This window comes from Amphiura filiformis, chromosome 11 (assembly GCF_039555335.1).
Source record: "Amphiura filiformis chromosome 11, Afil_fr2py, whole genome shotgun sequence".
Lineage (NCBI taxonomy): Eukaryota > Metazoa > Echinodermata > Ophiuroidea > Amphilepidida > Amphiuridae > Amphiura > Amphiura filiformis.
This window is the reverse complement of record NC_092638.1, coordinates 27,590,369-27,612,055: the sequence shown is the minus strand read 5'-3', so window position 1 is coordinate 27,612,055 and position 21,687 is coordinate 27,590,369. Positions and strand designations below refer to the sequence as shown.

Genomic DNA, 21,687 nt, shown 5'->3' with positions numbered 1-21,687 from the left:
AGACATGATCTTAGTCTCCTACACAAGGGGTGTAGATTTCAAATGGAATCACCCATTCAGGTAACCCCATTTGAAATTCATACACCCTATAGATGACATGACCGTAATCTTCCACACAGCGGGTGTAGATTTTAAATGGACTCACCTATTCAGGTAACCCCATTTGAAATTCACACTCCCTGTGTGGGAGATGAAGGTAATGTCTTCCATTGGGTATATATGGATTACAACTGGAATAACATACTGATAACAAAAAATAGGGACAGGGGCACTATGGGCCTACTCGCAATTCAATCATATTACAGAATGTTGACTGCTCAGTGCCAGAAGTGGGTAAGTGCAAGAGCTGCCACATGCAGGTGCCATGCACGTGTAGATGAGTACGATATACTGCATGTAAACACCCAAATGTTCACAGGGCAGCTATTGCACTTACCCACTTCTGGCACTGAGCAGTTGATATATTTGACTTCATAATATAATTGTCATTGCAATTAACATCTTTAGTGCCATTTCATTTTCCAAAATAATTTTGCTACAGTCCATCTTCTGGACTTCTTTTATGCAGCCCTCTGGTATCTGGCCACATATTTTTCATAGGAAAACATGTTTTGAATACTAAGACACCATAATTTCAAGCTCGGAAGCATTAATGTATATCAAATACCATCTTTCAGTATTATTACCCCATATTCAATTGTTGTTCCAATTTTAGCACTTCAGACATTCAACACAGAATTATACATAATTCACTTAATCTGGATATTCACTTAGGCAAAAAACTTAGGCGACCGACCCTAATTTTGGAAATCAGAATAAAGGTTTTTTTTCCTATTTACTGTACAAAAGAATACCGACCCTATTTATGGAAATTCCTGAAAGTTTTTTTTTTTCTTTTCAAATTTTTGCATTCTGAAGATGTAAAAAAAATGTATTTTAGAACTTGTGTTCAACATTTTAGTTGTTTTTGTACTGTTAGTTGATTCATTTATTGAGCCTTAATTAATACAAACAGTAGAGTTTACTAGTAATTAAAAAAAAAAAAAAAAAAAATCCCGACCGACCGACCGACCCAATTGTTAAAATTCATTTGAGGGCAAGCAAACAATTTTTTTTTCTTGGCCTTATCCAGGTTATCCAGATATTGTATATGATAACTTCTATATCTATATACTTCTAAAACATATTCCACTTTGATTTGCTACAGAGTTTATAAACTACTCAAAATTCCAGAAAAATACAACACTAAATTTTTTGGATTAAAAACATAGTAAAATTCTAAAGGATAAGGATTTAGGGAACAAACCAAAAGATCGATGACGTCCTATAAACAAAACTAGTTTCGTTTAGGGGAGAGGGGGTAAAAATACTTGATTACGTTTGTAATAAAACATCAGACTGATGAAGAATAAGTCAATATATATTTGTTAGATTTTCAACATTTCAAGATTATGTTTCTGGCAGGTAGGGGGGGGGTTGAGAAACGAAACCAGTTACGTTTAAAGGACGTCATCGATCTTTTGGTTTGTTCCCTTAGCTATGTTTCATTTGCCCAAACAAAATAATACTTTTTGAATTCCTAAAAATTAGTGCCATATTTTTCTAGAATTGGGAGTAAACAATTTATTCTTGAATAGCGATAACCCACTTCTATCTACAGCTTAAGCTACTCCTAATCTCTTGTTTTCACATCTATAAAGCTTACATGCCAGCAAAACTGCCCCAAAGCAAAAAAGCCTTCCATTTCCATGGCAACGCAACACCAAGACAGCAAAATAATTTTACCCAACTCACCAATCATACTATCATTAGTAGGTGTGACACTGCCGGAGTGGCTATGTCTACTGTTAGATGGGTTACGCGCATATACTCGTATGCTATTCGTTGGGGTCGTGTCACGCGACAAACGAGGTGAAAACAAGTTTTCTGGGTCCGTAATGGACACTGGAAAACCGTGACTGGAAGCATAAAGTCGTATGGATCCTTGGGTTTTTGTAAGGATTGCGAAAATAGAATGGAAATGGGTGTATGTGTTAGAATGATGATCCACCTGTGTAGTAGGGCTGTTATCGAGTAGAAGTTTTCATTGTCGACAATCATCAAATTTCAAGATCCGACACCGACAAAGCAATACATCAATAAAGTCCAAAGACCACATTATGCATTGTTTGTTTACATCAAAATATTACTGACCGAAGACTGATGCAGTTATTTCATGGTAAAAAAAGGCGATTTAAACTCAACTTAGCTTATCTCTAATATCTTTAATGACTATTTTGTCGACAATTGGTCCATGCTTGTCGACAATAGGGAAATTGCTTTGTCGATAATATTGTCGACAGCAGCCTTGTTGATAACAGTCGACAACAGCCCTACTGTAAACATATCACATGCTAGGAATATCATAATGAAGTGTTGATCTTATACTCTTTAAAATATTTAACTTTATATAACTACATCTTTCCAAGTGGCATGAGCATGGGAGGAAACAAATAATGTGACAATTACAATTTTTGATACCAATGCCTTGAATGTTACAAAGAACAGACACCAATGCCTGGAATATCAAAAAGAAAAAGTAATAAACAACCACCACAAAAAATATTGACACTTTATGAGTCCTTACCTGAGCCTACTGTTGAGGGAGGGAAGCTAGTATTGTAAGCAATATCTGTCCTGCGATTGCGAATGAGCTGAGGTCTTGAGTCTCGCGAGTCATCTGTCACAATAAACAAACACATATAAAACAGAGTCATATTAAATTAATTTTATTGATTATTAATTTATCAGTGTCTTTTCAAGTCATGGTTGGCCGAGGCTGTGAAAAACAATGTTAAGATGACTCTCTAACTCATTCAGTTGTAAAATGAAATACAATTTGAAACTTTTTCTTTGCTGAAAGTGCAGTTCCCATCCCATGGATGAGGACTGCAAATTGTCGGCTTTCATACAAAATATGGGGAAGTATTGAGCGAAGAAAGGAATTGCAAGTCTAGTTTTATTCCCCTCATCAACAGAACTATTGTACATTTCGTCGGCAGTATCACATAGTGACATATTCGACATTTGTAACATTTTTGAGAAAATTGGAACATTAGTTTATTATGTTCTACTCTATATATTCACAAAAAAACCATGCTTCAAATTGGTTTAATTAGTAAGATATCAATTAATTTAGGCAACTTTGATCTGCTGATTCAAAATCTGAATATCACTTTTTAACTGTTCAGCATTTTGAGATATCCAAGATGGATGAGGAAAGAGGATAAGATCCACTGCGTCTTATCATTATTTCAAAAATATGGAAAAGTTTTGAAGGAAGAAAAGGAATTGCAGTGTATTAATGTCATATGAGGAAATTATTCATTTGGAGTGATTTTTTAGTGTAGCACAAAAGTCAGTACCTTTTTAATATGGACATATTGATATTCAATCTGAGTTGGGTATTCACAAGACAAAAGCTCTACATCAACAACAAACTATTAGTATTATTAGGAGACCTACCTTTATAGACTTTATAATACAATGCCTCATCGTCCTCGTAATCGGGTTCTTCATATGTACGCATATCTTTAGTAATGGAAACACAGCATGCAATGATATGACAAGTTAGTTTTCACATGTATTTGTTATTAAAGAGTTTTCTTATAATTGGCCCCTTCATGCTGTCGATGGCGCGGGCTACACAATCGTCCTCGCTATCAGTTTTCCGCTTTACTGATTCCAGCCTGATTGGTTAGCCGAGCCAAAACACCATCAATGGCGGGAAGGGGCCAATAATAACTCTATAGCAATAGCGGTTAGGTTTCAAGCTCTCTAAATGACTGCATGCCCACAAAAGTTAGGCTTAGCCTAAGGCCATTTTTCTCATACATAGGAGAATTTCCCCACAAAATAAGTGCCTTTCCCTTTGTATTTCTGTGTCTTTTACTCCTTTAGAATGAAATTTCAACAATTTTCGGAGCAAGACTGATGTAGCTGGAGAAAATTTGTAGTCGCCGGCTCCGCAGCCAAATGATGATAATGATTATTATTAATATCAATGCCACCAACCTTATTGATAATCCTGTACTTGATCTACACACATATTATTCAGTGGAAAAATGAGCCACACCCCAATTTAATTATTGCCAACTTTGGTCTTATTGATCAAATCATAACTTTATGAGGTTCAGTCAATCTGGCATGTAATAGATTTAGAGAGAAAAAAAATCAGGACTCAGCGGGAATCGAACCCCGGGCCTCATGATTACTGATCTCTTCCCTCTAAAAAGGTATTGCTCATTATATTAGGGATGATTAGAATATTTGACAAGAATATGCCAAATTTGTGTGATGCAAATATGACATCATTCAACTAAAGCACTGAACAACAAGGGCCATTCATAACAAATTCAAGTTACACATACAAAAATTACACACAGGAAAATTAGGAGAATCAGGAAAATCACCTATAGTTGCGTTCCAAATTCGGAAGGATTTGTGCATTAACGAATCCCTTGCAAACTGTTAGTACTTACAGTCTAAAGATCGCCTACTTGATCTGTTACCATGGTTACGATCTCTCTTGTCTTGCTCTAATAACATAGCAGCTTCAGCAACTAAAAGGTTAATAAATAAATGGTAGCCGTATGGAAACAGAAGGTTAGCTATGGAAATGGGTTAAAATTATGTTAGCTTTGCGTACAAAATATTCATGAAATGTTGAGTAAACTGCAAATTACATTTCTTATGTTGTTGGCCACGTTTTATGATCTGTGTATTAAATTAACAATGCTCAGAAAGCTGGACAAATGTATAAATTGTTTGGATTAAATTACAGAAATGTTTCCAATGTTAATTATTAAATCTCCTCAACCCTATGAGATAATTTACCTTGATTATGAATTTAATTTAGCAAATTGAATAAGCGGTAGCTTAGCGGGAACATTTACATGCACATATTCACCACTAAATGTAATAGCCGCCAAACATGGGCCATGTACAGAAGTATATGTATGTAAAAGTGGACATGTATATTCTGTTTCCAACTATCATCTAACTGCGGACATTTTGTATATCCACTGTGGACGTTCAGTATAAATATGCCACAATCTATTCATATGGATAGAAGGGTGGAGTTGTGTGTCCACATTTGGGGGCGCCTACCATCGGCATGTGGACCAAACTTTCTACATGCAGATTAAATGATACATGCACACAATTTGTTTTTTGGTGTATGTGAACTGTATAAAAACTTGAAATATGTGTAGCTAAGTTTTATCCACATGCAATGAATCGGAATTTAATTTTTTTTGTTTGTATAGTTCACTTCCAATAAGCTTTTGAGAACAAGATAATTATGTGCATAATGTGCACGTAGAAAGAAAATGCTACATGCGCATAGGAGGGTAATGCACAAGAATAATGGCTACGCACACATGCATGCATGCAGACTAACGGTCTTTATGCCTTCCTATTTTAAGATCTCCCCAACATATTAAAACCCTAAATATTTGACATCATACCATACCCCTGTCCAATTAAATGTAATCCTACTTAAAACTATTTATTTACCTGTGTCAAACTCATCCTTACGACTGTAAATCACATCACCATATGAGGGCGCTATTTCATAACTGGCACTAGTACGCGAGAATGGCGATTTGGTGATACGTTCCGAGATATTTTCATCCGGATGTAAAGAGCCTGTATCAGACTTGAGCCACCACTTCTTTTGTGCGCCGTACACTGCATCTGATTTACAAATCAGAATTAGATAAAGATAAAAGTTTATTTCTTGAAGGGCCGGTGCATTTTTTTTTTAGAGCAAATTTAGGTCATTTTTAAATTTCTATATGGAAAAGATTGTCTGAATGAAATATCTAAAAACAAATTTTTTTGGTTATCAGGCAATGACTTAACAATAGTAACTAATATTGATAAACTTCCAAAAAAGAAGGGTGTACTTGTCTATCTCAACTACTTAACGTTAAAGGAGTATTTCGTTATCCTAGCATCATGTTTTTATGACATTTTTCAATAGATATTCACAAAAAAAGCTTAGTCCCAAAATTCCAGTTGCTTCCGATTTTGCACTTGCGAGTTATGCATGGAGATTTCCAGTAGTATAAAAATCTCAATTTTTTTTTAGAAAAGTGGGGGATGAGGCTGTGGATCACGAAATACCCTTTTACGACTAATTTGATCATAAATATCTCTGGCATGTTTCTGCTGTAAATCTTGACAAAAATTATTTTTACAAAAAACACATCTCACATTTTGGTTTTCGGTATCTATTTAGACTTAATGGCTTGATTATCAAAAGCTTCACTTGATAATATTATCATTATCTTTTATTATTATGTAGATAAATATGATCAACAGAGTAATTTAAATAAATAATAAAAAATGGGAAATATTTTAGTTCATTATAATAGGCAAATCATTACATGTGAATATTTTGCTTCAATTGTGGTATTGCTCACGTCAGACTAAGAGGTCGTTGAAATGTTAATTGCTCACTTGCACTTCACACATCTGGACAAAAATATGTTAATTAATTTCAGGTGCATGTGCAATAAAGGCATTCAAATGTAGAATTTGTTTTTCCAAAAGTCCAAAAATGAATGTAAGTTAGCCTGTCTTCATTACAAACAAACAAGAAATGCCTAATTTTTATCACATTCCGATAACAATGGCAAATGTTACTTCTTCCAAAATTAATTTTACGAGCAGTTTTTGAATCTTATATATTTTGACTTACAGTATTTTTTGCAAGAGCTGAGAGTACACCAGACCTATCGAATTGCATTCTGAATACAAGGAATGTCCTTCTGATATCAAATAATTTTGATATTTTGAAATTTGTGATATAATACAAATTTTATGACAAATTATTAAAATATGATACTTTATTTAACAGTCCTCAAAGTAAACTTTATAAATCTAATGATACATGTATGTACTTATAGTATATTGAAGATAAAAATTTTTTCCCAAAAAGACCTCAATATTTTTAGTGTTTTGGGGAATTCTTCAATACGAAAGGTAAAATTTTTCAATTGATCACCGGCTTTTCATCCCAGCTACATCACTTTAATTACACATTATTAAATGTTATATAGTTTACTTCGAGTACTGTTAAATATCAAAAAAATCTATTTTAATCATTTGACATAAATTGTGTATTATATGGCGAATTTCAAAAAATCTTCATTTAATATCAGGACATTCCTCGTATTCAGAATGCAATTCAATATGTCTGATGTGCTCTCATGTCCCACAAAAAATACTGTCCAAACATTGCTACCAGAGCCCTTAAGTCAGTTTTATCGTAAATTGATGGATGTAATTTTATTTTGAAATGAGGAACTGAACTATTCCAGTCGAAATCCATACTCCCACCAAAGACAGACCTTAATCTTCTACAGGAAGTGTAGATTTCGAATGCTCATTCATAACTCGCACTCACTCCCATTGTGGGAGATCAAGGTCATGTCTTCCACAGGGGGTGTATAGATTTCAAATGGAATGGCCAATTGGGACCTAAGCCCTGTGTGAAGCAACTGAAAGCAGCTTGATTAGATTTTGGGTGAGAGTTGGTGTGGTAGCTGGGTATAAGCAGATAGCTGGTTATATTGTAAGCCATTTTATATAAATGCAAATCATGCAATTATAATAAATCAAATTACCTTCAGTTTCTAGAAAGAAATACAAAGTATAAAATGAAAATATTTGAGCAAATATGATTTTTTGTAATCAATAATTTTATAAATAAAATAAAATATAGTCATAAATATACAAGCTGTATCAAAATGATTGGTACCCTTTAGTTTCTAGTGATTATGGGCATGGATGCAACATAAGGATCTGCATACAGCCCGTAGTATGAGCATGTTGAGCATGTTATTGTCATACAACAAGAAATTATGCCCATTTCTAGAGGATCCAATGTTGCATTTGGAAAAGCAGGATTTTCAATCACCATCAAAACTGATAGGTATTTATCATTGGGCTCAGTTGCAATCCGTACACCCCCTATGGAAGACATGCCCTTAATCTTCCACACAGGGGGTGTGAAAGGGGTTACCTCAATAGGTGACTCCATTTAAAATCTACATCCCCTGTGTGGGTGATTAAGGTCATGTCTTCCATAGGGGGTGTGTGGATTTAACTGGAACAGCCCATTTTGATACAGCTTGTATACATAATTATACACACAGCCAGAAAACTCTATTATATAACTAGAGCCATACTCCATTTGCACTTCTTGCCATGCACAAAATTTAAGTAACCAAACGAATTATTTTATCCTATTAATGTTCAATTTGACTACATCTAGAAGTCATGAATACTAAAATCTTATACTTAACAATTTTTCCTCTCATACTTGAAAAAACAAAGAAAAATGTATATTTGAAATCTTCATGCTTTCTTTTAAAACATCAAGTCTTGCATGATATATTCAGGGATGCAATTAAGCCTGAAGAAAAAAACCTGAAAATCTGGGGAAAAGCATAAATTCAGGCTAAAAAGCCCCCAGATGGGCTGAAAATAAAAGAAATTGCGTAAATCTGGACTACAAAAAACCCTGAATTCTGTAAAAATCCTAAAAACTTACATCCCTGTATATTAGAATTTGGAATTATCATCATTGTGTTTAGTGCTGTGCTGCAAAACACATCAATTTTTTTTATCCTAATGCTTTTGCAAACTGTGCATTATACACAGAATAAACCACATCGTATGGTTGGCTTTAACCTAGCCCATGCTGTATATATATTTATATATATATATGCATTCGTACTTCATCTAGTCTGGCCACTTATAAATCTAATCTGAAAACCCATTTATTTCCAAACTAAGTTTTTTATTTTTAATTAAGTTGTACATTTTATTGTAGCCTAAGATGTAGTATAAGTTGTACTTTTAAGATCATTGTAAATCGCTTTGTTCATACTTATGCTAAGGCGCTATATAAATTCTGTTTATTGTGGTTTATTATTATGATTCTGTTTAAAACATAACTCTTCTTGTGAAACACTTTCTTGCTAATTTACTAAAATATATAGCGCCCTGCACTTTCATAAGTTTTGTAACTATGTACTCCCAATTCCACAAAAATACAGCATTTAATTTTGTTGGATTAAAAAAACATCCTGTTTTGCCAAATGAAAAATGGCTAATTCTTAATCCTTTACTTAGTTCTAACTGGCACGAAAAATCAAATTTTAATAGTTTTGCAATTTGAGGAAAAATGGTGCAAAAACATGAAATTTGGCTTGATTTCTTACCATTCCAGTCACAAAATTCTAACACATGGCACAAGTCTAAGTATTCAAAATTTGAAGTATAAGCTATGAATTAATTTAACACTTTATGTTAATTTTGCATATTAGTTACAAAATATATAACAAAATGTGTTTTCCAACAATTTCAATGCATAACTTGAAATGAAAAGTACAAGTCTTTTGTGTTTTCCAACAATTACAATGCATAACATGAAATGCATAGTACAAGTCTTTTGTTTAATTGTCACAGCATACGAAAAACACCTTGAAAATGCATGTTTAATTTTGGCCCATATTTCCAACAAAAATTGGTGAAATATTAAAATTTGATTATTATTACCAGATAACAGTAACTGACGGGTTAGGATTTAGCCGTTTCAATTGGCAAAACAGGATAATATTTCTTAATTCCAAAAACTCAGTACTGAATTTTCTGGAATCTGGAGTGGTACCATCAATGGGTTATTCCATTTAAAATCCACACTACCCCTGTGGAAGATTCTGGAAATATCTTCCACAGGGGTAGTATGAATTTCAAATGGAATGAATACATTAGACAACTGCATTTGAATTTCATACACCCTCTGTGAAAGATTCAATCTGAATCTTCCACAGAGGGAGGGTGATTTTCAAATGGAGCTGCTTAATGTGTTCATTCCATTTGAAATTCATACTCCCCCTGTGGAAGATATTTCCAAAATCTTTCACAGGGGTAGTGTGGATTTTAAATGGAGTAGCCCAATAGATAATGTTCCTCACCTGCAGCGTGTCTATCTATGAGATAAATAACTTTCCTTTTACACACTTCCTGTTCTTCTTCTGGTAGAATCTGTATGATGTATGGCCATAATGTACGCTTTGCATTAGTGTCCAAGATAGGGTAGATCTCCACGATCAATGCATCCAGATTTCTGCAAGAGAAAGTTATCAATACATTCAGGAGCGGATTTCACTCACATTTACGATTCATTGAGCAATTCAATTTGATATTCATACAAGCCCAATGGAATTTTCCCATAGCCAGTACCTCGGGCAAACTAGACCAGTGCAAGGCTTTTGAACATATATTAAATAACAACCTTCTGGTAGCCCATAAGTGAATTCAGGCCCAGGTAGGACATCAATGGGTCGGGACCAGGTTACTCCAGTTTTGGTCACTGTCCTAATAATAATACAAACTGGGAAATTGAATAGTCTTGAAACCAAGCACTTGAGTCCTCTGGCATAAGCTTGAGTTTTTTAATCCCTTGGAACTTACTCTTTGCACACAGGTCTGATTTTGCCAAACTTACTTGATCTATGATAAAATAAGCTAATGATGGGCACAAATTGTTCCAAGTTGTCAGTACTTACAACCACAAATACAGAAATTAATGCATGAAATAGGAATATAGTTCAGGATACTTTTTTGTATATCATTCAAGCATCAAATTCCTGTGCCAGAAATTTTATATTTTAAGTAATATTTTGCCAATACTGGATAAATTCAGTAAAATACACAATCATGTTCTGTGTGTTTGAGTGGTGGGCTCAACCACCCACCACTGTCCACCAAAGCTACAGCCCTGGATACTATCTTTGATTGCAATACACTTCTTGGTATGAAAATAGTAAACTAGGATACAATACCTGTTGCCTTGGTAACCCTGCAGTGCTCTCTTCACTAGTTTCCTTTCTTGAACTGTAAGATGATGTTCCATCTTTAAAGGACAATCAAAATGAAACAATGTTAAAGACTTAAAGGGGCATTTCGTGATCCACAGCCTCATCCCCCCAATTTTCCCAAAAAAAAGTTGAGATTTTTACACCACTGGATACCTCTCGCTACATAATGTAAATGTACCAAATATTTCTTGCAGATTAATTCGTTTAGCAAAAATATCGCCAAATTTGAATTTCGTTCTGGTGCACCAGAGCGAAATTACAACACATTGTCTATGGAGCAGTGTAATACACATAATCATGAATAACTCGCAAACGCAAAATCGGAATCAACTGAAATGTTGGAAATAAGCTTTTTTCGTGGATATCTACTGAAAAATGTCATAAAAAGAGGATGCCAGGATCACGAAATCCTCCTTTAAAGGTTACAGTGATAGCCAACTTTAAATGAACAAGGGTGTACAAAACTATAGTAAGAAATTCCACAAGTCCAATCTCCTACACCATTTCAGTGAACCGTACATTGGTGTTCATATTACCATCTGCATTTAACATCTTTGCCAACTCTGTGTTCAGTCATCGAGTTACTTAGAATGCTTTGTCCATTCACTCCAAATAACCACCCACTTATTATAGGATGGAAAAATTATATTCTTGATTTCTTAGATACAAGTCTCAAAGCATATCTGACAAAATGCAGTGGTGTGCGCCAAGGGGGGCCGGTGCGGCACATTCCCCCCCCCCCAATTTTGTCAGTCAGTCGTGGGAAATTGCACCCAATTGAGCTATTACGGTGAATGAAGCAAGCCAAAAATTTAGAACAGTTGGGGAAATCAAGACCTGTGCCCCCAACACTTTTAAAAACCTGAGCACGCCACTGACAAAATGAAACATGGCCTTAATGGTGTTGGTCAGACCACCATTGCTAAATTTAGATGTTTCTCCTGGCTTGGAATAAATAAATGTTAAAGGACACAGCACATAGGCCTTGATAATGGTTTGGATCCAGACTGAAACAAAACATGATGTAATTTCTTTGTAATATCCATTTACTACATAGCAGGACAGAGACAGAGTGACAAGGTGAGAAGGTTGGCATTACTCAATTTTCACAAAATCTTACCATTTCTTTGAATGTTCTCCCAACTGTGTATAAATCCATCTTAGACAGATCCTGTGTAATGTCCAGGTCATCTCCGGTGCTTTTACTGACCGCTGACTCAGACATCCATCCAGTCACTGACGATGTGTCACTTGATGTTGTCCTGCTTTGTGATGTTGTGCCACTTCTGATTGTGGAGGCTGCGGTAGAATAACCTAGCACAGAATGATTACAAGTAAGATACAAATATTTTAAAATATTTGAAGAAACTTTTACTTGTTATCGCAAGAAAACTGAATTTCACTTACTCTTGGAATCTTATCATCTAGAAGTATTTCAATAACAAAGGCATAAGCTCAACACAAATGACCATACGGGTATGTTCCCCCAGAAAGACCCCCCTTTTTGGATTTCACAGCTCCGAAAAAAACCCTATATTTGACCAAAATAGAGCTCCAAAAGACCCTTGATTTTGATAATTTCAGCTTAAAAGACCCACAAATTTCTCATTCCTCATATTTCTGTTTTTTTCAGGCGATTTTCAACCAAAAAGCCAAGAAAGACCCTTGATTTTGACTGTTTGTAGCTCCAAAAGACCCCATTTTACTTGTTCACAGCTCCAAAAGACCCCCCTTTTACCAGTACGCCGTCAGCTCCCAAAGACCCACCACCTCAAAATTCCGGCGGAACATATCCACCAAAATGTTTTGATGTGCCCCCCCCCGGCATATACCTCCTATGGAATACATGACCTTAATCTCCCAAACAGGGAGTATAGATTGCAATTGGAGTCATGCATTCAGGTAACCCCATTATAAATTCACACCCCCTGTGTGGGAGATCAAGGGGTCTATGAATTTCAACCAGAATAGCCCATTTATATATATAATAATTCTGGCCTGGATCAGGGTACTTTGCATGCAGTTTCTGCAATCAGCAGATAGGTTATGTCATGGTGCACCACTAACATTTCTCACAGTATCCATTTTCTATAAAAACCATGGACACAGTAACTTGTAAATTCCTTTTTTTCTACAATCAGCACAGATATGTGAAAGTATGCAACTTTGAAGCTTTATATAACCGACTTGCTCGGAACAAATTGTTTGGAGTCTAATGTAGCCTAGCTGCCATTTTCCTCTAAACCTTACCTCCATTTGGAACAGGTGGACCTGTTTCTACAACAAGCGTGGGGGCGCTTCCGCTACCCTGCAGCAAGGTAATCAAGCGATCGTGTGATTTTTTCCTTACATCCAAGCCATTTAATTTCAGGATTCGGTCACCAGCTCGAAGACCAGCCCTTTCTGCAGCACCACCTATATAAGAAAGATATAATAATTTTCACCATAAAGGTTTAGGAAATGAATGCCAACAAAAATGAACACTTATTTAAAAAAAAACACTTTTCAAGCCAATGTGTATATAATATTGTTGTTGATTTAATGATAACATTTTTTTTTACTCTTTGAAACATTCATGTTTACAAACATTGTACTGACCAAATTACATTGGGCTTTTCGCCAGCGAAGGTACGTAATGTTACTATGTCAACAGGATCACGAGCTTGAGAAATGAACCATGATCGAAACAATCACCACACAAAGTATATGGCACTCAAAGGCATATTTTTGATCAAAATAGTGTGATCTGGTAACCAAGATAATTATGTAATTACTTTGATGCTGAATTCCATTTAAAATCCACACTACCCCTGTGGAAGATTTTGGAAATATCTTCCACAGGGGGAGTATGTTTTTCAAATGTAATTGGTCAGAGTAAATCATTTTGAAACCAATACTCCCCCTGTATTATGGGGGAGTATGGGTACTCCCCTGTATTATGACTTTACCTATATCTTCCACAACTGGAGTGAGTATTTCAAATGGAAGTTACCCAATTGTCTATTCTATTTGAAACTTATACTCCCTCTGTAGAAGACTTTAGCTAAATATTCCACAGGGGTAGTGTGGATTTTAAATGAAATAGCAAAATTTTAATCATGTTACTTGTTATTTTTTGTTATTATTTTGATGAAATAAGAATCACAAAATGTTTTGGTAAGTATGAACAGGGCAAGCGGCCCCTTGGGCATAAACAATTGTTAAGTCGAATATATAAATGAACACCTAGTTCAAATTATAAGGAAAACCCTACAATGAAGGCATCCAGGTGAAAAATCTTTAAAATTTTGGGGAAAACAAGCTGATAAAAAGATGTAGGGAAAATATGTACGAAATTCAAGACAATTAATAAAATATACCAATGATTTATTTTGAATAAAAGAAAACCAAAACATTTTTTTATTATACATGTGGGACAATGTAAAAAAGTAACTTAACCCTAACCCCACAGGTGCTTTTTGGCGAGGGGGAAGAAAAGAAGATAGGGAGAAAGAAAGAAGAGAAATCTTTTTTTTTTCCTCAGCTATGGTTTTGTGGACTTATAATAGCACCATTATCATAATGCTATACACAAGAACCTCATAATACTCTCTGAATGCTTCTGTTTGCTTTCATAATCCAGATTTTAATTATCATATTTTGCAAACCACAATGTGAAATTACAACTGTGACACAGCTGCTGCAATATCATGCAAATTAGCACTCTGATTGTTGGTTCGGAGCTGATATAATGCTTTATTTATATTTACACTAGAAGAAAATCATGTGAGCTGATATAATGCTTTTATCTTTATCACAATTTACTCTAGTAAAAAAAATCACATTCATGCAGATAAAAAATTTATGCATTCACCTACAATGTATTTTTAACTCTTGCGGTTGATGTTCATATACAGCAGGAAAAGAATTCTTGATGTTATGCAAGCGTTTAGTTTAATATTTCAATAACATTCCATTCAAATAATGTTGTTTTGATATTTTTTAATTTGGCAGGTAGTATAGATTTCAATTAAAGCAAACCAAGGCAAGCTACTAATAAGTTGAAAAAAATTGGGAATGAAAGCGTCAGTAAATAAAATTGGATAGTAAAATTAGCAGGCACTCAACTTGGGCTAGCTAAGACCATCCTGCAACAACTGCCATGGTTGATGGTATTAATTTTGAAATACTGAGAAGAAATAATGTAACAGTTTAACCCTAATGCTACTAGACCATGCAAAATAATACAGCACAAAACAAGACCATGCATCCCATGTGATCCGATTACGTAATCCTGCCGAACTATATATACACACAAAACCGAACTGATACCAAGGGGTCAGTGGGTCAAATCCTGGGCAGGGAAAACAACTTTTCACTTCATCTTCTTTCTTCCTTTTTTCCTTCCACTTAGGCATAAAAGCAGGAAGAGAGGAGGGGTTAAAGTTGTTACACAGATTTCAACAGAGGAGATTATGCTTTAACCTCTATATTCCCAGCAAGTCAGTGATGTCAATGACTTGAGGGGGCTGCTTTCAATGCTTTGCGAGTGTATCTTTGTGGCGTCTTTTATGTGCATGTGTATGCCAGCGTTTTGAGTGAACCATGGCAATTTGAAGCTAGCTACGCCCAATGAAGGGCACACTAACGTTACTGATACTATTAACCCTAACACTGCCAATGTTACAATGGATTAAGGTATTTATAAGATAAAATGGGTTTATTTGTTTGTTTGGCGGATACACACTTGGGTCCTGATGGGACCAGGCTCAAGCAAAATGCTTAAGCCAAGCCTTAAAAACTTATAAGCATATGCAGGCTTATAATGAAGAGAATTAACAGAAAGTAACACAATTGAGGAAAAGGAGCAAGGAAAAAAGCCCACTCCCAACAAATCAATTGTACAATTTTGTTCTTAAGTCTTGGGTCAAAAAATAATAAATTAGGAATTCTTATTCTGTGCCCAGATGCAATAAGTTATGTTGCTTTGCAACACTTTGTTAAATCAACCCCATAACTGACACCTATAATGCATGACTAGGGCATGTAAAAGACTGATCACAGTTATAATGCCTTTACCAGCAAAGATGATGGATGACAATAACAGAGTTGTGAATACTACCTCTGATGATGCTTCTTTTCATTCTAATCATATATGCAAATTTGGAGGTAATTAGGTCCATGTTCACTGTACATAAAACCAGTAGTCAGGGTGTTAACCAGCCACCCGTCCACCTGTCATTTAGGACAGGCAGTTTTCTCCTGGGACAGGCAAAATTTATGGTTGTGACATTTGCTCAAATAATGCTTGAATATGTTCTGTGAACTCAAAACAAGACCGGACAAATAAATAAAGGTTATTTGACTGACTGAACCCCCAGATTGGGGTAGATGTCTGGTTTTATGTAATTAGGGACACATTTTGGACAGGTAGTTTTTGTGAAAATGACAGACACTTGTCAAGTCGTAGCTAAAGACCCTGCCTGTTGTCAAACTGACTTACCTGAATCAACTGATTCCACCATGACTGGATTATCACCAACCAGCATGAACCCAAATGAACCGCCAGTTCTGTCCACTCGTACAATCCTGAAACAATAACATAATTATGATGATAATTGTAGATTTTATGACTTATGAGACAATTTAACGGAAAATTAACACATCAAATTTGAAGGGGTCATCTAACTGATTGAATAAATGATGTTGAAGCTTTATCAAACAACAGGTAGCATTTGAAGAGTATTTCATACAACATAGTAGTCCCCTTTTGCTACATTCCTAATTTTGACCTCCGATAACTTCCACTTTCATAACATGACACAAAACAAGATATCAGAACAATTTAATGCTATTTAAAGAAGGCTGTTGAAAATCAAAATCAGGGTGTTATCTGGAAAGATCAATGTCACATGTGGCAGATGCTAAATTCTAAAAATAGTGCTTGAATAAGCTCTGTGAACTCAAAACAAGATCAGACTAAAAAATCAACAGTTTTTTAACTGATTGAACCCCCAGAAGGTGATGAGGTCTGGTTTATGATTTGAGGGTCAAATTTTGGACAGGTAGTTTTGATGAAAATGACAGGTACATAAACTTGGTACTTGACAAACCCTAGCTAAGACCCTGCTCCAGACCAATAACATTGGCATAAGTCATATCTGTATCAAAATTGCAGCTATCCAACTCAGCACTAGGATGGTTGAATAAGTTCATCAGGTTTGGTGATCAAATAAACGAAATGACATTTTTGCTTGACAAAACCAAGGGCACTAGGATGGCTTAGGACACTAGAAATTCTAATCTAAAGAGTTGAAAAGACACTACTTCATTTGAAATCAACTGCCGTTTATTTGGTTCAAGTAAGCCTGATTTTACATGAGACTAAAAAGTTGAAGGCGCCCCCTTTGAAGGATGAATTTGCTATGGAGCAAGCAGATAGACTGCAATGCATGATGGGATACTTCCTCCATCTGATGTGGGTTCCATATATTTACAAGAAACATTTCAGCATTTTCCTATCAGTTTATAAATACCTTCTTCCACTTTGTGGCACATCCTTGGATACCAAGTAGTCAAATCTCTGCCTGTGTTTCGGTGGAACAAATATCCTGCCACAGAGAAATAAAGGGACATTATTTTTTTCATTAAGTGGACAGTGGCTTAAAAAATCATAACAGAAAGACCAGTGAAAAATTTAAAATCACTAAATTTGTCATCCTAATTTTTCACCTGTTTTAACCAGTCAATAGCACAATAGAGCTTGATGCTATTGTCCTATTGACTTGTTTAAACAGGTGAAAAATTAGGATGACAAATATATAGGCATACATGTATGACCAGTGATTTTGGTTTTTTCACTGGTCTTTCTGCTTTGAATTTTGAAGACACTGTCCACATAATGTAGCTGAAAATAACAATGCATTAGGCCTACATGTACATTTAAAACTTGAAATTAAATACATTTTACTAAGGTGATCTTCCAGCCTGTATCTTTTCCTCTATCTTAGTTTTGTGCTGTCGTTGCATAGAACGTAACAGGCTGGGCTCAAAAAAACATTATGGGGTCTATGTTATCAATTTTCTTCTAAAAATCGCCTCTGCCCTTTGAGTGTTGCTCATTTTACCTGGGCTATTTTAGAAAATAATGGTGACAAATCGCCCTTACCCCTGTATCCTGTAAGCCCTAGCTGCTGAGGGACATGAGGGACATGAGTGACAAAATCATGCCAAATGAGCCGTTTTTTGTTCAAATGTAAGCCTATGTAAGGTATAACTACAAGGATCTGTCACACCCTCTCCCCTGTGCAATGTTGGGAAATGCTAATCAGCCCATGGGTGCCCATCCCCACTGCCATAATGCCCTCAAAATATGTCCCTTACCCAAGGCATTCACTTGCAGTGCCCTCTAATGAAGTTGCCGTCGGTGCCCCAGCCCTGCCCCTTCATTATAAAATCGTATATCTATGTTTGTGTGTGTTTTCTTCACTTTTGAGAAATTGCCTTGGTGCCCTCTGCCTTGCTGCCTTGCCTTTTAAGTGAAAATCCAAGGCAATTTTCAACTTGCCCTAAAAAAGTTGCTGTGCCCCTTCAGATCCTTAATTCGAGGCCTGATGCTAATATCTTCAGCAGTTTTCAAAGTGTTCCAACATTGATTGATGGGGAGAGGGGAAGGGTAAATCATTGTTGATGCCATGTTTGTTCATAAACAAAACACATCATTTCCATGATCATTGCCAATTCTGCACAGAATTTCGAGAAAATGTACAAAGTGTTCCAAGTACTTTTTTCCATTTATAGATCAGTTGTCAACTGGTTATCAATCACTAGGATCTACAACATGCTCATCTATCAGGGCACAGTTCTTTAACCCCAATGCATTTGTACATTCATTTAATGACCTTTGAAAATTTGGGTACAAAAACTCATACTCTGCAACTTGAGGTTAAATTTTGCACTATGAATATTTAATTGAGTTTGTTGAACTATGCCATTGGGATGAGGTCATTGTGGTCCAAAGTGTGTATTTTTGATTGCAAACCCATAATTTATCCAAATACAATCCTGATGGGTCTCTTCATAATTCCTACCTAATGTCTTCAAATAATTGCCTCTGTGGTGTTGTGTCCAGTAAATTGGCCAGAGCCCGGCCAAAGTTATCCACCTTCTTGTCCTTAGCGTATTGCTTGAGTAGTGTGATGAGGGTGACCTTCTTGGAGGGATCATTGTAAAATACTGCATCAAGCTGTCAAGGGAGAAAATAAACATTGTAAGTGGCAATCGAACGAAAAAACAACAACCTTGGTACATACATACATAGGCTTTACAGGAAAAAGGTTGAGGTAAAACCAAGGTTTTGTTTTAAATACACTAACTTGAAATTAAATACACTAATTAGCGGCCATTAAATATTCATGAACCCAATAAGGCTGGCATTTTCGGGTGGGCTAAGGGTACCCGCCGAGATTACATTACCGGGCAGGAATTTTTTTTTTAAATTTTTTTTAAGTTTTTATTTTTCGGTTTAGTAGTGTCCCTGGACCTAGACCTAAATGCTAGGATCATTCATGGTTGACCTAAAATTAAAAAAATTTCAAGATGTTTTGTATTTTTAATATGAAAATTGATAATTTGTATTCATGTCATAGTCTATTAATAATTTCAAAATGCATTGAATTTGAAATTTTGAATGCATTTTGAAATCAATAGAGTATGACATGAATACAAAGTATCAATTTTCATATTAAAAATACAAAACATCTTGAAATTGTTTTTTTTTTTTTAGGTCAACCATGAATGATCCTAGCATTTAGGTCTAGGTCCAGGACACTACTAAACCGAAAAAATAAAAACTTAAAAAAAAAATAATTTTTTTTTGCAATTTCCCAAAATTCCATTTCTTTACAAAAATCTGGAAATCCGGAAAAATCACACCCCTGTTGTTGACTATCTTTCAATTACACGTATGTCATTCCATTCCCAGCCATTGTAGTAATCAGACCCTACCATGAGCCTTGGATGATGTATTAAGTTCATTTTCTTTGTAAACGATTCTTTATGTGTGTTTGTTGCTATATTCATTGAAGAACATGGTGTTACAACTTACAAGACATTAAACAAGAGTTATTTGAGAATATCTATGAAAGCTTGTATAAACTATGCTGTATTCCTGTGTGTTCTACTGTATGGTGGGCATTGATGGAAAATGTGATCATGGCATTTGCAGCCGCAATTGCATTTTTTTGGGTGCAATTGCAGGTTTTTTTTCAACCAAAAAAAAGTATTATTTTTTTTACAAAAATTAAAAAAGAAGAATTATAGAACCTAATTTACTTGTTATTCAAGGCTGGAACCGGAGAAATACTGCGTAACAATTAATTGCCATTCAATTTGAAACAAGTCTACATTTTGTATTGTACATGAAAATATAATATAAGCATCAGGGATGTAATTAGTAGGCCTGGAAAAAAGCGGGGAAAAATCTGGAGGAAAAAAAGTGTTAATTTGGGATAAAAAAGCCCCCAAATGGACTGAAAATAAATAGAAGAGCGGCAATTTGAACAAAATTCCAGATCAATCCCGAAAACTTACATACCTGAATCATATACCATTTGTGTATACATTCACTACATTGTAGGCCTATGTATGGTTATTTCTGACATGATGTACTGCACACATGTCAACTGTCAATTCAATTTGAAACAATTCTCATCACAGTGCCTATTATGTCTATTCCAAGGACAAAGCTACAATTTTACTTTTGTGTTATGTCACCATCTGGCACACAAATGTCCATATTATGATAATGGAATATAACAATAAACCAGTGTATATTCTACTTCTCACCCTCCCCACACACAACCCATACACATATTGTCCTTCATGAGACAAAGGAAAAGGGAAAATGGTGCTGATGAGGAGGGGTTGGGTGGGTCAACTTAGATGGGGTGTGGTATATTGGCTGGGTGGAAAAGATGTGTAGCCTACTCACTAAACTAGCACTTATAACGCAAGCATGATATGCATAAATCAGCTCCATCCACTTTTTTGTTGTTTAATTTCCTTCCTTCTTTTTTTATTTATCCATTTCAAATGATTTTGGATACTAAAGGCTACACTTCATGGTAAGCTGCCTAGTCAAGCAGTCATTGGGCTATTTCAGTTGAAATCCATACATTGTACACCCTGTATGGAAGACACAACCTGTTTGTTTCTTGTAACTTGCCACTGGGACTTCATAGTTTTACTTATAGGTTAATAACTGGGCATTAGTTATTTGGAGGGCATTGTGAAAAATCTAAACATTTTGCCTATGCCCGACATATAACTGATGCAAAGTTATTAACCGAATTCATAACCGTCACTTTTAACTCATCACTCAACCAAATCTCAAGATTTTATTCTCCGAAATTTGTTGAAATAAACAATTTTTATCAAACTTATATTTCGCCCTTCAAAAAGTCGAACAGGCTAAAACGGACATACCAATTACAGCACTGCGCAATCACGCCATGTGCAAATATGGTAGTTGCGTGCGTGTGTAGTGTTCCGGCGCAACAGATGCACACTACGCGAAAGTCATTGTACCGCGTAAGCATACGCGGAGGTCATTGATGGATATCAATAACCTCCGCGCTGGTGTGCATATATCATCTAACGAGCAATTTAATTGGGACGCACATATGGCGTAATACGCGGAGGTTATGAATGTTACTCGCCACATTTTTTTGGAAAAGTGAGGGCGGGAGGGAGGTGTTTTTTACAGCTAAAT

General features: G+C 35.5%; 1 protein-coding gene across 1 annotated transcript in view; it reads right to left on the bottom strand.

Annotated features, from left to right (window-relative positions):
- Window positions 1-21,687, bottom strand: part of LOC140164658 (delphilin-like) — a 56,907-nt gene that overhangs the window by 24,073 nt on the left and 11,147 nt on the right. The window contains exons 3-14 of the mRNA XM_072188002.1: window positions 19,007-19,161; window positions 17,453-17,527; window positions 16,420-16,505; window positions 13,188-13,352; window positions 12,058-12,251; window positions 10,902-10,972; window positions 10,032-10,183; window positions 5,557-5,736; window positions 4,521-4,601; window positions 3,505-3,570; window positions 2,627-2,719; window positions 1,795-1,983 (exon numbers count right to left, since the gene is read on the bottom strand). Of these exons, the coding sequence (XP_072044103.1) occupies window positions 1,795-1,983; window positions 2,627-2,719; window positions 3,505-3,570; window positions 4,521-4,601; window positions 5,557-5,736; window positions 10,032-10,183; window positions 10,902-10,972; window positions 12,058-12,251; window positions 13,188-13,352; window positions 16,420-16,505; window positions 17,453-17,527; window positions 19,007-19,161 (1,507 nt within the window). The remainder of the gene's footprint in view (window positions 1-1,794; window positions 1,984-2,626; window positions 2,720-3,504; window positions 3,571-4,520; window positions 4,602-5,556; window positions 5,737-10,031; window positions 10,184-10,901; window positions 10,973-12,057; window positions 12,252-13,187; window positions 13,353-16,419; window positions 16,506-17,452; window positions 17,528-19,006; window positions 19,162-21,687) is intronic.